The sequence below is a fragment of the Pteronotus mesoamericanus genome, unplaced genomic scaffold (genome assembly GCF_021234165.1).
Source record: "Pteronotus mesoamericanus isolate MK-2021 breed Mesoamerican mustached bat unplaced genomic scaffold, CSHL_Meso_final contig_25, whole genome shotgun sequence".
Taxonomy (NCBI): Eukaryota; Metazoa; Chordata; class Mammalia; order Chiroptera; family Mormoopidae; genus Pteronotus; species Pteronotus mesoamericanus.
In genome coordinates this window covers 2,092,762-2,107,925 of record NW_026555105.1, presented here as the reverse complement: position 1 = coordinate 2,107,925, position 15,164 = coordinate 2,092,762, and the positions used below count along the sequence as shown (strand labels likewise).

The 15,164-nt window shown below is 49.9% G+C and overlaps 1 protein-coding gene across 1 annotated transcript in view; it reads right to left on the bottom strand.

Moving 5' to 3' along the window:
• LOC129070585 (serine/threonine-protein phosphatase 4 regulatory subunit 1-like) overlaps nucleotides 1–15,164 on the bottom strand; it is a 51,567-nt gene that overhangs the window by 19,271 nt on the left and 17,132 nt on the right. Inside the window, 6 exon segments of the mRNA XM_054573538.1 lie at nucleotides 4,697–4,705; nucleotides 7,529–7,634; nucleotides 10,911–10,930; nucleotides 13,101–13,205; nucleotides 13,208–13,257; nucleotides 14,536–14,642. Coding sequence (XP_054429513.1) covers nucleotides 4,697–4,705; nucleotides 7,529–7,634; nucleotides 10,911–10,930; nucleotides 13,101–13,205; nucleotides 13,208–13,257; nucleotides 14,536–14,642 — 397 coding nt within the window.

The following is a 15,164-nucleotide window of genomic DNA, read 5'->3' as shown; positions in this document are numbered from 1 at the left end:
CGTCGAGAAGATGCTCCAGACGATAAAGAATTCGCAGACACGAGGAGCGATGGGAAAATGTGACCGATATGCAAGATCTATATCAGCGAGTAGAAATAAACCCAAGGAAGACCCAGATGTGAGAACCGGCTAACTTGACAAGGGCTTTAAAGCAGCTACTGTAAACATGCACAGGGACTAACGTGAACATAGGGCCACACCAAATGGACAGAGAGGAAACCTCATCAAAGAAATGGAAACTGTGAAAAAGAATCAGAACTTCTGGCAAGAACATGGCAGCTTGGTCAGACCGACCGCTTGTGTAGAGAATGCTTATGGAATCTTTATGAAAAACCATAAAAACACAATCGCTGGAGAGCAACTGAAGGCGGGACACGGAGGGGGGAGGCTGGCCTTAGTAGACAGGCTGCAACGGGGGCCGACTGCGGGTGAGCCCTGCGGCGGACCACCCCGCGGGCCTGGCAGAAGAGCGGCAGCAGCAACCAGCGCACCGAGTAGAGAGTGTGGGCCGCTCAGCCCGCCGCCGAGGAGACCGTGGGAGCTGGAGGTCAGGCAAGGCAACTGCCTGCTATGTGTTTAAAAACAACAACAAAAAACCCCACCTTAGAGAAATAACTTGCAACCCAGAGTCTCTGCAGTGCATCGTGTATAATGTTTAGTGTTCAATTTAAAATAACTACCGATGTGCTGAGAGCAAAAACTGATCCCTAATTTTTAAAAAATAAAAAAGCAAGTCATGGGAATCAACACCAACCTGATCCAAATGTCGCAACGATCAGGCAAGGGTTTTAAAAGGAGCCATTACAAACAGAGTCAAAGATTAAAAGTAACGTATGTGTATAAAGAAGAACACATAGGGAACCTCTATATCCCAGAGAATTAGAAACTATAAAAAAGGTCAAAATGGAAATTCTACAGATGAAAATTACGATAACTGAAATAAAAGAAATTTAATCAATGGGCCTAACAATAGACTGGAGATGATAAAAACTTAAAAATGAACTTAAAAATAAGTTAACAAAAATGATGAAATTGGAACATCAGAGAGAAAAACGACAGTGAAAAAAACAAAACCTCAAAGACCTGTAGGATGATAACAAGCATCCAAACCATGTATAATCTAAGCCCCAGGCTGCAAGGAGAAAGAGAAAAAGGCACAGGAAAAATGGACTTGAAGAAGCAACAGCCAAAAACTTCTCCCCAGATGAGGGGAAGGCATCAGCACACAAGTCCAAGGAGTTCAGTGAACACAGCAGGACAAGCATTCGCTCTGCAAAGAGAGAGAGAGACGTCTCAAGAGCAAAAGGATGCTTTATATATAGGTGTAGTGTGAGCGACAGCGGACTTCTCCGGAGACAACAGCAAACCTCTAAAGTGCTGCAAGAAAACACAAAAACAAACCTGTCAACCCATAATTCTATCTCCAGTACAACCGTCTTTCAAAAATAAAGGCAAAATAAAGACATATTCAGATGAAGACAGAGACCTTTTCACCAGCCAACCCAACTTTAAAATGTAGTACTGACCAGTGTGGCTCAGCAGGTTGGGTGTCGTCCCGCAAAGCGAAAGGTCGCCGGTTCAATTCACAGTCAGGGCACAGGCCTGGGTTGCGCATTTGGTCCCCAATCAGGGCGCGAATAAGAGGCAGCCAATCGATGTTTCTCTCCCTCTCTTTCTCCCTCCCTTCTCCTCTCTCTAAAAATAAATAAATAAAATCTTTTTTTTAAAAAAGGTCTTTAGGCTGAAGAAAAATGAGACCTGATGGAAACTCAGATCTAGGAAAGGAAGAAGGTGCACAAAATGGTAAAAATGTGAGTATAAGAGGCTATACATCTTTCTTTTTTTTTGGTAATTTCTTTAAAAGATACCATTGCTTCAGTCAGAAATCAGGACACCGCGGTATCAGGCCCCTGACGTAACCGGTGGGTGAGAGCAACAGCACAGCGCAGAGGCCGCGAGTGGAGACACCGTGTTACGAGGGGCTGTGCTTCCTGAAGACCCTCAGCAGGGGAACCAAGGGCAGCGCTACGAAGCGCTCAGCCAGCCCAAACGAAGGCAGGACAGAATTACCGGAAGAACAAAAGCACGGGAGACAAATGGAGATAAATAACAAAATGGCAGCATTAAATCCAAAATACTCAATAACTGCATGAAATATAAGTGGACGAAACACTCCATTGAAAAGGCAGAACCTGTCAGACTGAACATAAAAGCGAGACCCAGCTCTGTGCTCCGTGACGCAGAGCAGGACTCTGCGAAGCTGAAACACTCAGGGCTGGGAGCGAAAGCACGCACACAGCAGCACACAGGAAGCGCAGGGCCGCGGCAGGGCCGCAGCGGCACCACGCAGACCACCAGCCACCGGTTCCGACCGGCGGGCCCTGGGAAGGCCTGTCTCAATTAAAGGGCCAATCCATCACAAAGCTATGAACACTAAATGTGTAGCTTTAAATGCTTAAAATGGAAAAGGCAGGCGTAAAAAATGCTGTTCTCTTCTTAAGAAACTAGAAAAATGCAGGCAAACTGGACTCAAGTAATTAGAAGGAAGGAAATAATAAACAGCAGAAGTCAACTGAAAAGAAAATAAGCAATAAAGAAATTGACAAAGCCAAAAATTGGTTCTTTGAAAATATTAATAAAATTGACAAGTCCCAAGCAAGACTGATCAAGAAAGGAAAAAGTTATCGATCTCATAAATGAAAGAAATTACACTACAGATCTTACAGGCATTAGAGAGATGAGGGCATATTGTAAACAACTTTATCCCAACGTATTTAACATCTTACATAAAATTAAATGCTCCCTAAAATACACAACTTACCCAGTGACACAGATGATGTAACAAATCTCCATAGTCCCACTCAATGAACTGAATCTGTTATCAAAAACCATCTCACAAAGAAAACCCTAGGACCACAGGTTTGTACCTGTGAGTTCTAACAAATATTTAAGGGGAAAAAATACCACCAATTTTAAACAATATCCTTTAGAAAATGGAAGAACCGGGAATACTTCCCACCTCAATTTTTGAGGCCACAATAACCCTGACTCTAAAGCCCGACAAAAACATAATCGGAAAAGAAAATTGCCTACACTGGTCCTCGAATAGAGATGCGGGAGCCCCCCGCACAACGCGCGCAGCAGGGCGGGGAGTGCTCTCCGCAGGGCAGCGCCGGCTGGGGTCGCCGGTGGAGGCCAGCACTAGGGGGTGAAAGCCGGTGAGAAATAGACTTACAAGGTGCAAAGTGGCTCCCCTCATTACTTCTGGAGGGTTCGGAAGGCAGCACATGGAGAAACTTGGTGGACGCCACCTCTGTCTGCTAAGTGACTGGGATATCAGGGCACTTATATCCCCACATCGGGGCAGCTGAAGCCTTGGGCCCCCAAACACGGCTCATGCAAAGGCTTCCAGGATGTCCAGCCAGAAGTGCAGGGCCTGAGGCTCCTCATGAGGACACGCCGCCCACGCCCGCACCGGGAGCCGCCTGCCGTGGGGCTGGCCTGCGCTCATCCCCCATGCCGAGGGTCTGGACTCAGAGAGGCCCGGGATCTGCTCCAGGTTAAAGGAGACCGAAGAAACAGGGCAGTGCAGTGCCCTGTGGGGTCCTGGACTGGGTCCTGGACGCATGACAGCATTTGAACATGAACTCTCCTGATTCTGAGCAACATACTGTGATTGTCTAAGAGAATTCGCTTGTTTTTAAGGAGTACGCACTGAAGCCCATATTTAGGAGTAAAGGGGCACAGTGTCTCCAGTTTACTCTCAAATGGCTCAGAAAAATATACACACATGTGTATGTCTATTTCCACATCTGCATATACTGTGGGTGCACGTGGGCGTGTGTGTGAAGAGAACGAGAACAAGATAAACAAACGGTGCCGAACGCAAACTGTGGAGAAGCTGGATGCAGGGTATACAGGAATTCATTCCTGCAACTTTTCTACAAGTCTGAAATGAAAACAAAGTGAAAAATCCCCTCCCTCAATTTCTAAGAACTCTCCCACTTCCCCAAGAAAAAGAAAAAGGAAAAAAGGGGGAAGGAAGGAAGGAAGGAATAGAGAGGAGAGGGAGCGGGGGAGGAAGGGCCAGGGAGGACCTCCTGTCCCAGACGTCTGCTCTCTCGCTGCCCTTTCACAGCAGAAAAGAACCCTGGGTTGGCAGCCAACCCACCAGTCAACGGAGCTGGAATCTGCACACAGCAGACAGGAGGGCAAGCGGCACAGGGGAAACTGTCCCCGTGACACGAGTGAGGAGACTGGGCCCTGATCAGACGCCCGGTGGACGGGCAGAGAGTGGCAGCCAGAGCAGGTACGGACTCCGCGCTTCTGCCTGCAGGGTGACGGGCCACTGAAGGGCGCCCCCTGTCTCGACCACCCCACCCACCTGCCACGCCACCCCGACCTCTCTGCCGCCTGTGTAAAACAGATCCCGAATCACCAACAGCCAGCACGCCAAGCGACAAGAAAAGATATTCCTGTGGCCCTGGGAACCACTTGCATGGAATGGCAAGCTTCACTTAGTCGCTTGGAGCCAACTACTCCTTACGGCACATAGCCACAACATTCTTTTTAAGTAAATGCACAAATAAAAATGGGCTTAAAAATAGGAACGATGGCAAAAAGTGAGGAAGCCTTAATGTGAAAATGTGTTGGGAGAGAAAAATGGGCTTCTGACGATTAGTTATAATCTCAGAACACTAATGGCCTTCCTGCAAGCACGAGGAATTACAATTGGTCTCCAGCAACCTGCGTGTGCCGTCTAGATGTAATTACAGGATGCAGCGCTTCCAGTCTTCAGCGACTCCTTCGTTCAGCAACGAACATGTATTAGTGCTGACTCTGGGCCCAGCACCAGACTTGGTCCCGATGGGGGAACGACACCGTGTTTAAGGAGCTCACCATTTGGAAGGAGAAATAAGCAAACAGGTGAAGTTCACAATTCAGTGGCTCGATAAGAGTAGACAGAGACAACCCAAGCTTTCCGAACGCGGGAATGAGGGCGTCGGTGCCAGGGGTCGGCACAGCTAGCGAGGCTTCAGGAAACGTGCACACATGGCAGGAACCCACCTGCAATTTGTGCTGCGTCACTCAACTTAGGGGCGTGCAGGATGTGCCTAGTTGGCCGTCTCCGGTTCTCCTAGTCACGTGTGCGCAAGGACCGGGGCCTGAGAACCCGCGGCTGCGGCTTCCGAGGGGAACGAAAAGTCCAACGGGCAGGCAGACACACGCGCTAAGGGGGCCTGACATTTCCAGGGAGCGGGAAGCACCTCCTCAGAAACAGCATGGTCCCGAGCGTGTGCAGGCATACACAGACGCAGCGAGCCTCACGCCACGCAGTGCAGAGAGAGCCCCGACACACCGGGGCGTCGGAGCGGCCCCGCCTGCTTCCCCACGCACACCCCGCCTCCACAGGAGCACACGTCGCAGCCTGCGCTGGGGGCTCACTGGGGATCGCGACGTGGGAGCCCTGCCCTCCTGGGGGCTCTGTGACCGCACGCGGCTGACTTTTCCTTGAGGAATGAAGTCTGCCCTCCACCCGACCGTCCAAAGCTTGGACACACTTTTGTTTTCAATTGTGTCCTTTCCTAACTAAAAAGAAACCGTGCCCAAATGTGCTGCATGACTGGGGGCCGGCGGGAGGAGTCCCCCCAAGGCCAGGGGCCTCGGCGCTCCAGGGAAGGGGGTCAGACAGTTTCTGGACGTGACCAACGCAGGCACGGGCCAGGCCCGAACCCCCAGGGCTGCATGGGGAGCCCAGCTCAGCCCCTCTAGCCGCCCCAAACCACAGGTGCGCCTGCCTGCAGGGGTGGGGCGTCACGGCCGCGGCTGCTCTGCAGCCGCACCTGAGAGCTTACGTGTGCCAATAATGGTATTGGCAACTCGGCTGGAATGAAAAATACAGTTTATGTGAACTAATTTGTTCTGCAAGTGATTTGTGGCGATAGCTTTTTGAAGGCTTGCTATATTTTCCAAATATTTTTACCACGAAAAAAAACAGAAGAAGAACAATATTGCTGACAAGAATGGAGTGGTTGGAAACAAAACAAAATAAAAATCATGCAAAAATGCCTTTAGCATTATTTTTCATGGTTTATCAGTCTTTAGGGATAAGACATTTGGTTGTCAGTCGTAGCCTTGGAAGCTCGCCTAACCAACTTTCAAACAAAAAAGAAGACCAAGTTGGCCAAGTTCACTGCTCAGCTGCCAAATACCCCAACTAAATGATATTATCCAGGCTTGTTTCACACAATAAATTCAATTTCTTAAGAGAGAAACTTGAAATTTATAAGAGAACCCTGGAGAATTTGAATTTTAATAATCAATTATTCTTCAGCCTGATTCATCTTATAAACATATGGGATATGGAAAATATTAAATTAAGTTTAAAAAGCCAGACCTCTAACTCATAGCTGAGGAAAACTTTTACATAAATGAAGAATAATTGCCAAATGTTCTGATGCTGTAATATAATTTTTTGGTCGCATGGTGTATAATGTTTCCACACTTTGAAAAAGAAAAGAATTCCTTTCTCTAACATCACTGTTTCCCAGCCGAGAACATAGCTCTCTCCTATGAGGGCTGTGCACACAGCTGAGGCTTCGGCTCTTTGCGCCCTGAGCCGGGACGCCGCCCAACGTGCTGGAAGGGTCCTGGAACTTCTCCCTCCTGAGGCAGGAACAGGCAGCCCGCGTGGGGCAGTGCTTCCTGAGTGGCTCAAGACACAGCAGTGGGGACGCAGCAAACAAGGTGGCCCTGGGTGACCTGCCCTCTGGCCCCAGAGCAGCGGGCCCGAGGACAGGCTGGGGAGGCCTGGTCTCGCGCGGCCCGCGACAGCCAGCGTGTGAACAGGACCCCAGAAGCCAGCAGAAAGCTCCTTGTGACACGATCGCGTCACAGCACACAGCCTTACAGACCCAAGGACACCACCAAATTAATTGTTCAAAGCAGAAGACATTTGGTGTTTAGACTATTCCTTTAATTGTACATGGTTAGCTGATACCAGCACAAATACTTTAACATAGCATTTCCCAAACTGCTGTAAAAACGGTGGCCACCCCTGTGTTCCTCGGAGCGCTGCTTTCTTACTTGCTGACACGTTTATGTCAGCCTTGTCATAATCGACACGACAGACACACGTCTGCCAGATTTTTGTTGTCCTAGCACCACCTAAAGCCATCGCCCCTCACACCGGGCGACTTCCTTTGGGAAACAACGTCCGTGGTCCAAGCGGGTTCAAGGATTCACCTACACACCTCGGCATCTTGCCCAGCTGTCTCAGCTCTGCCCGAGCCACTCACGCCCCATGCTTTGCCTTCCTAAAGCGATCGGTGACAAAGGACAGATCCTCTCAAATGTGCTTGGGTCTGCACTGTAGACCTCCTCCTAGGGAGGCCAAGCCATCAGCAGCCTGTTGATGAGAGCAGGGCTGGCCAACAGCGGACAGGTGACACTTAAGCCACGCCCATGCCCACGCCCACCCCTGGCCAGGGGACAGCCCACTAAGGCGCGGAAGCTCACAGCCCCCAGCCCCCGCCTTGTGCTCGTTGCCGCTGTCCGGGGCAGAGCGCGCCAGCAGGGTCGGGCACACTTTGTTCTCAATGTCGTGTTGGAAAATCAGGTCCTGCTCCAGAAGAGCAGGGTGGAAGCAAAATAGCACAATGTTAGCACTTGTCGAATAAGAACAGTGGGTATATGAGTGTTTATTATAGAATACTCTCATGTAATTCAAATATTTCATGGTATTTTAGAAAATGAAACTATTTTGGAAAAAAAAAACCCAGAAACATCGGATTCACAATGGAGCAGCTGAGTCTGCAGCTCTCGGGAGCATCGGCGCAGAGCGGCGAGCTGAGGCCCCACTGGGAGCCCGCTCGGGGTCGGCGCTGCGGGGGCCCCTCGTCCCAGAAGCTTGCAATGGGGAAAGGAGTGACGGTGTGTTCAGGGTCAAGGCCAGGGGACAAAAAGATGAGGGAGGCTCAGGCATGATTACAATCGAAAAAGAAAAGCCAATGAGAGGACCTGGAAAAATAAGCACAATTACGAGGCTAAAGATGGAACCGAAGAGGGAAATGAAGGTGTCAGGCTCGAGAAGGGGATGGGACATCCATCCCCGAGACGCAAGGCGAGCAGCTCACGAGAGCTGAGGAAATGCGGGGCGTTCACAGCTGGTCCTGTTCTACGGATCTTTACTGAAAGTACCACCCAGGTACCAGACCCTGTGCTAGGTCCCCGAGGTAAGTCAGACCCGGTCCGTCCCGTCCCGTCCAGGGCTCGGAGTCTGGAATGGGGGAGGAAGGATCGGCTGCGGTACCCAGCAGAGCCCAGGCCGTCCTGAAACACGCGACAGACGGGCCTGGTGAGACTGGCCCGACACCCCGGGCTCCTTCTCCTGCTCCCTGGCCCCGACCCAGGTGCCACACCCCTCTGCACCTCAGGTTCCTCACCTCTCAAGCAAGGATGAGTTAACAAGGGAGCCCGTGCTTCCCAGGGAGGCTCAGGAGAGGGAACGAGACAGTCCTGGCTAACGCGGGAGCGTGCGTGCTGCGTCCCCATGAGAGCTCCAGTATGGCATCTCTTCAGTAGCAGCCGTCACGGCAATAATATAAATAATATGCCCAATTTTGTTAATTTCATAGCTTACATGAGTCACTGCATGTTCAATGGCCATGAAAAGTACCTGATGATAAATAGACAGGCTGGCCTGAGATGCAGAAGCTGGATGGGACCTGGAATGCCCACTCTCTCATGCGCAATACAAAGGGCATCTTGGCTGAAGTAAGAATCCTCACTCAGTGGGGGCCCTTGGCCCACGTTGGGGTATCTGGAAGGGCGGGCGTCTGCCGAAGGGAGGCAGAGGCTGATGGAAGTAGAGGGAGGGGCACTTGGCAGGACCGCAGAGAAGGAAAGGGATGGGCAGATGCCCGGCATCACCGCAGCTCAGGACAAGCAGCCCACAGAGGAGCGTGGCTGCGCCTGAGGGCATTACACAGTCTAAAGAACATTCAGTACGATGGCTTCCTCCCATTTCTGTGTGTGACGGTGACAGGGATGGGGAAGAGGGGGTGCTATTGCAGGGCTATGTCCTCGTCACTGGACAGAGGAGACGGTGTGGGTGTAAGCGGAGGCAGGCGCAGCGAGCCGAAGGGAGTCCCACGGCTGGGGCCTGGGGCTCCGGGGACCCGGGGGAGGACAGCGCTGGCCCCCTCACTGAGCCAGGTGGTGAGGATGGAAGGCTCTCTTTTCTCGGGGAGGTGAAAGGCAAGGTCGCCCATCTGGGGCGGGATGGCGCGAGGCAGGGCACGGCGCAGAGGCTGACTCGCAGCGGCCGAAGTCTGAGAGCGCTGCAAGGGTAACGGGAAAAGCAGCAGACGAGGGGCAGGGAAAAGGACTGCCGGGCAGCGCTGCAAGTCCGGCAGCCAAGGGCGCCCCTAAACCTGCAGCGGCAGCCATCGGTGCTGGGGGGACACCCGCCCTGTGCGGCACCCAGGGCTGGAGCAGGCCGGCGGGCGGGGCGGCCAGGGCAGGCAGGACCAGCCAGGCGGCGGGAGAGCTGTGGCAAAGACAGACAGTGGAGGGTGAAAGTTGGCACGGGCCTGAAAGGGTGGGGGACAGATAGCACTGAGGAAGAAGAGGGGTAAAGGCAGGAGGAGGAGGGGAGCAGGGGACCAGAGGCCACCGGGGCAGGGAGGGCAAGGTGGGGGGCTGGGAGAGGAGGGGCGCGCGAGCCATGGGGGGAGCCAAGTCCCCCTTTGGGACTTAGAGGAAAGGCAGAGACCGCAGGGGAGACAGCGGCCGGGAGCCCAGGTGGCAGGCCGTTGCTCCGGCCACGGACACGAGCCTTCAGGAAGCGCAGGCCAAGGGGTGGGTCCTGGGCAGGAGCCCGGCCTCCCGGAGCCCGGCACACGGCACAGGACTGAGCTTGTTAGGAAGAGTCAGACCCCCGACTCAGTGTAATGTCGCTTTCAAGAATGTATCTAGAAGAAAAAGAAAAGCCAACAGAAGGAGGAAGCTGCATCCTTCACAAAGCTCGCTGCCTCTATGGTACAAAAAAGCTGAGAGAAATCTCCATGTCCAACAGAATTAAAAAAATAAAGATTATGAAGTACAATGTCTAGGACACAGAGAGGGGCTTTCGGGGCAGAAAGGCGGTCCTCCTCATCGCTGTGTCCCCAGCATGAAGCATGGTGCCTGGCTCCTAGGGGCCCTCAGAACCTGTCTGAAGAAATGAATGAGTGGAAGAAACCATTGCATTATGGTTGGACCTATGCGGGGAAAGTGTAAGCACCTAGAGAAGAAAATGCAAAACTCATCAAAATACTGATGTGAGGAGAGTAGGAAGAGGATGAATTTCTTCCTTGGAAAGCAACGTTTCGCCCTGGCTGGTGTGGCTCAGGGGATTGAGCGCCAGCCTGCGAACTAAAGGGTCGTCTGTTTGATTCCCAGTCAGGGCACCTGCCTGGGCTGTGGGCCAGGTCCCCGGTAGGAGGTGCACGAGAGGCAACAAACCGCACATGGGTGTTTCTCTCCCTCTTTTTCTCCCTCCCTTCCCCACTCTAAAAATAAATAAAATCTTACAATAAAAAAACTACATTTAATCCTGTCACACTGTTCTACAGTTAAAAGTGAGTGTTTGCTCTTTTAGAAATGCTCGGATCAAGGAAGAAATACAAGCCCAAATTGTAGAATTTCTCGAAAATAAGAATAATGAAAACTTGGCATGTCATAAAAAATTACAAATACATTTAACCTTTGGGGAGATCCACCCGCAAAATAAACCGATACAGATAGAAATGATGCAAGGCTATTCGCTGCAACAATTTTAAAGTGGCAAATTGAGATAACCCAACTGTCTGTCAATAAACTATGGTCTAGATGGCTTGTGGAGTACTATACAGCTGTGAAAAAAAGGGAAAAGGAGGATTTCCCTGGACTGCTATAGACTTTCCCAGGCCACCCTAGACAGCAGGCACAGGAGCTACCTTGCATCTGAGAGGAACGAGAGGAGGCAGAATGCATGGACATGTGTGTGTCTGCTTAGAATCGTATGTGTATGTATGTATTTTTCAAAGGTGAGAGCAAACCATGGCCTAATCGGAACAGCTGACTGGGCAGCCCTCTAGAATCTGCAGGGGAGAGAGAGGCAGCAGGGCGGGTCAGGACGCAAGTCAGTTTTCCCTGAATGTACTTACTCTGTTTTACAGCTCTCCCTGTTGAATCATGTAAAAACATTTTAAATAATTATAACTCTAAATTAAATCAAAATGTAAAAGCTCAGGCAATTTCTACAAATAAAAATAAATGAAAACAAATGAGCCTAAATGCATATCAAGTTGTTAGCTTAACCACAAGGAGAAGGGTTAATGCAAGTGACTTGAAACCACAGTAATGGTCACGTGCCTGTGCATCTCTAGGAGCAGACAGCCTAAAAACAGCACAAAATTCCCACACTATATCCAGTAATTCTACCATACAGTGAGTAATAATGCCAGTGTTTGCCTTGTAGATACACACACGTGAACACCATTAAGAGGCAAGATTTGTGCTGTGTAAAATGTACACATGTAATCAAACAAGTAAAAGCCCTATAATCCTAAGTCTGGGCTGGAAATACCAATATGGCCTCAGGAGGAACTGCTCATTTTTTCAAGAAAATCGATTGCTCTGTCACTGGACGCAATGGCTATCCTCGGAGCAACGAGCGCCCCCCGTCCTCACATCCCGGCGCCCTGTTACCGTTCCCCTCTTCACCGACCCAGGGCTCCTCGGAGAGATGGCCGCTTTCAGATAGAGGGGAGCTACAGAAGTCTACCAGGTCCCATCAAGAAGATCCCAGAGCCAAATTAAAGGGGTCCTACTGGTCAAAGCTAGCATAATTGGATCATCGAAAAGAATGACTGCAATGGATGAAAACATCTAATAGGTTAAAATTCACAGGTTCATAACAATGCTCAAAATAAAAAAACTTTTAAAACCTAATCGGTAAACTTTGTAGATTATTAGGACACCAGCTAATTATTCTAGAAACTGGTAAACAAAGGGAAAAAATGAAGCACTTATCCTGTCGCGCACAAACAGCTTCTCAGGGCCGCCAGAGCCCAGGAAAGCTCTCGTAGAGGAATCCGGGCTCTGAGAAGGAGAAAGGACGGATTTGAGCGCTCTCGCTCTGCAGCCTCTGGCGGAACCATGGGGCCGTGGCCGCCCCCGGCTCACTGGGGGGCTTCGTGATGGACAGACAAGGCTGGCGCGTCTGCACCCAGTGCCCGCAGAGCTTTTTGCTCCCGGAGTTGACACAGCACCTAGAGCACATTCTCACCGTATGACTCAAAACTCTGAGCCCCGTTTGTAGGAGGTGCTGAGGTGGGAGGGGCGTCTCAAACACCGCTGTGCAGACGCGACCGCCAGGTCCCCAGTCGGGGAAATCCGACGGGGCTACTGACCTAGCTTCCTCAACAAATAAACAGCAGGAGAAAGAAGAGAGGGAGCGCGTCATCAATTAAAAGGGATTTAAAGACACGTCAAGCACAGACACTGTGTGAGTCCTGTGCATCTACTGATTTGAACAGACTATCTGCAAAAACCCGACTTATAAGAAAACTGGGGAAATTTGAACAAAGTCCAGATAGTAGATGATATTAAGAAACTACTGATAATTTTTACACTTGTGATAATGGTGCCGTCATTATGTTTTTTAAAGTGTCTATATTTCTCTGAGCGCAGTTCTGAAGCCTTCGCAGCTGAAATGAGGCGGCGTCTGGGAAATGCTTTTATCTGGGTTGGATTTGTCTTGGTAAGAGAAATGAAAAAAGGCTGGGAAAATGCTCATGATAGTTGAAGCTGGGTGAACAGCACAGGAACATTCATTTTAATATTCTCCGTACTGCTGTATGTGTTGGGAAATTTCCATAATAAAAAGTAAAAAGAAAAAAAGACCCATCGCGTGATAACACGAACAAGCGCTGTCCCCTCCCTGTGTGATTAGAAGGACGGTGCAAACAGGCCTTTTGTGCCTGAGTCTCTTAACTCCGAGGAGCTGTTTGCTGAACCACGACGATCAGCTATAGAAGACTGAGGAGAATTTGCTACATAGACCTTAAGACTACAATTTTACACACCTGATGGTTTGGATCTGCGAGGCACCGCACTACATTAGGTATGAGGTTGTCCGAGAACAGCATTGGAAAATCTGATCTATTTTCTCGTAAAAAAAAACGGCAATAGGAGGAATCTGTTCCATCAGCTCAGTCCGCACTGTGGGATCTGCAGCAATGAAAAAACAACAGAAAAAGGATTGTATAAAAATAAGCCAAGCGTCTTATAGAGTACTTACTGATAGTTACTAGCTTTTCTTACTAAAATACTTCATCAAAAAATTAGACAAATGCCATTTAAAAATCATTTCCCATTTTGAGTATTTATGCTACAGACAGGCTTAAAAAGCTAATAAGCTATAAGGCAATATAAAAACATAAAAAGAAGAGAGAATGACAACTCTATTATAACAAGCCATATATAAATCGAGGAGGGTGCAAGAAGTCTGCATGCTGGGCCAGCGTCCAAAAGCCATTACAACTAATGGCAGATATGCCAGACCTATGGGTTGTGCTTATTTAAATTCCAGCCAGAATGTATACATTATAAATAATTCTTTCATAAATGCACTCCCCCACAATCCACGCATCCCAATTATTTCTAAGGCAAAGCATTAAACAAAAGAGTGGCTTGAGCGCCAATACACCACATTAAACTTAACACAAATACATAATTGCTTCAGCGCTGTAAATGGTGACTCATTTATAAAGAGAATCCATTTAAGGACTCAAAACATCCACTTGGGCCTTTTTAAAAGCGTTGTGTCATAGTTGGATGAATATTTTAAACTAATATGGGAGCTATATGGAAGGCTTATTTTTCTATTTTCAGTTAAAATGATCAAAATCTAAAGCAAGCCTAATATTTCCAAAACTTTCTGAAGGGGTTCACCAGTCATTATAAAGGCGGGGTGGGCGGGGGTTGGGGGGCTGCTGTCCATACCTACAACCCACTACTTGCTCATCTCCCTCATCTTCCCAGGGAGGGGGTCGGGAGGGGGGCGTTAGTGTCTCAGCGCCTACCCCACAGCGGTGTGCTTTTCCTGTAGGACAGTAATCACGGAGGTAGAAAGAGGAAGAAAAATCAGCATGAGCCCACAAGGTCACAGGTGAGGACACTAATGACTGGGCTGTTCTAGTCTGAAGGACTTCTTCTGATTTGGTATTTCCTAGCAACCAATGGTCTGGCAAAACTCATGAAATACAAAAGGCCTAACTGCGAGGACAAAGAGCATTCATAGACATTAATGGTTCTGATTTTCTAAAAATAAGGATAATTTGATGCCAAACAAGACACCCATTCTTCATGACAAAATCCACTCGTGGTTAGACATTGCTTAAAATTTATCAATTAATAAACAGGTTTTTTATGTTTGCTCTGATTGGCTATAAACGAGTCTTGGAAATGCACATATTGGAAGGAAGAGCACGCACTCCCTGTACAAACCTGCGTCTTCTGACAGCCTGACCACGATGGCCAGGACCACGAAGGGGCCTTCCTCAGCGCGACTGAGGTCCCGGAGGACAGCGAGCAGTCCCCCGGCAATAATCTGGCTGCAGAGACAAGAAATGATCAACAGTTACGCGGGCAACGCTGCCTGCCGGGGCGCGAGCTACAAGCCAGCAATACAACCGGGGAGCGAAGGAAGGGCCGCAGCCTCCACTCAGAGGGAGGAGAGCGTGCCCAGGAGCTTCCGGAGGTGGCCACTCCAGTGCGGACCAACACCCCACAGGGATGGGACAGGTCCTCTAGTCTGGAGGCCACCGGCGGTGGAAACTGACCGCCTAGGACAAGGGAACGAGGGGGTGGCGGGAATGCTCAGCCGTGACTACAGCGGTGGTGCCGGCAGTATACACTGACGTAGACCTGTCCCACTGCTGCTGTGAGTGGGCACATTTGACTGCACAAGAACACACCTCAATGGAACTGTTTTAGACAGAGACACCGATGAGGGTCATTCAGGGCACCAGCAGGGGCTCACGGTGGCCTGGAGACCTTAGTGAGCAAGAACAGGGGCTGGCCAATGGAAAGGGGCTGCTGGCCGCCTGCTCCTGTCCGCTCCTGTGACTACGTGG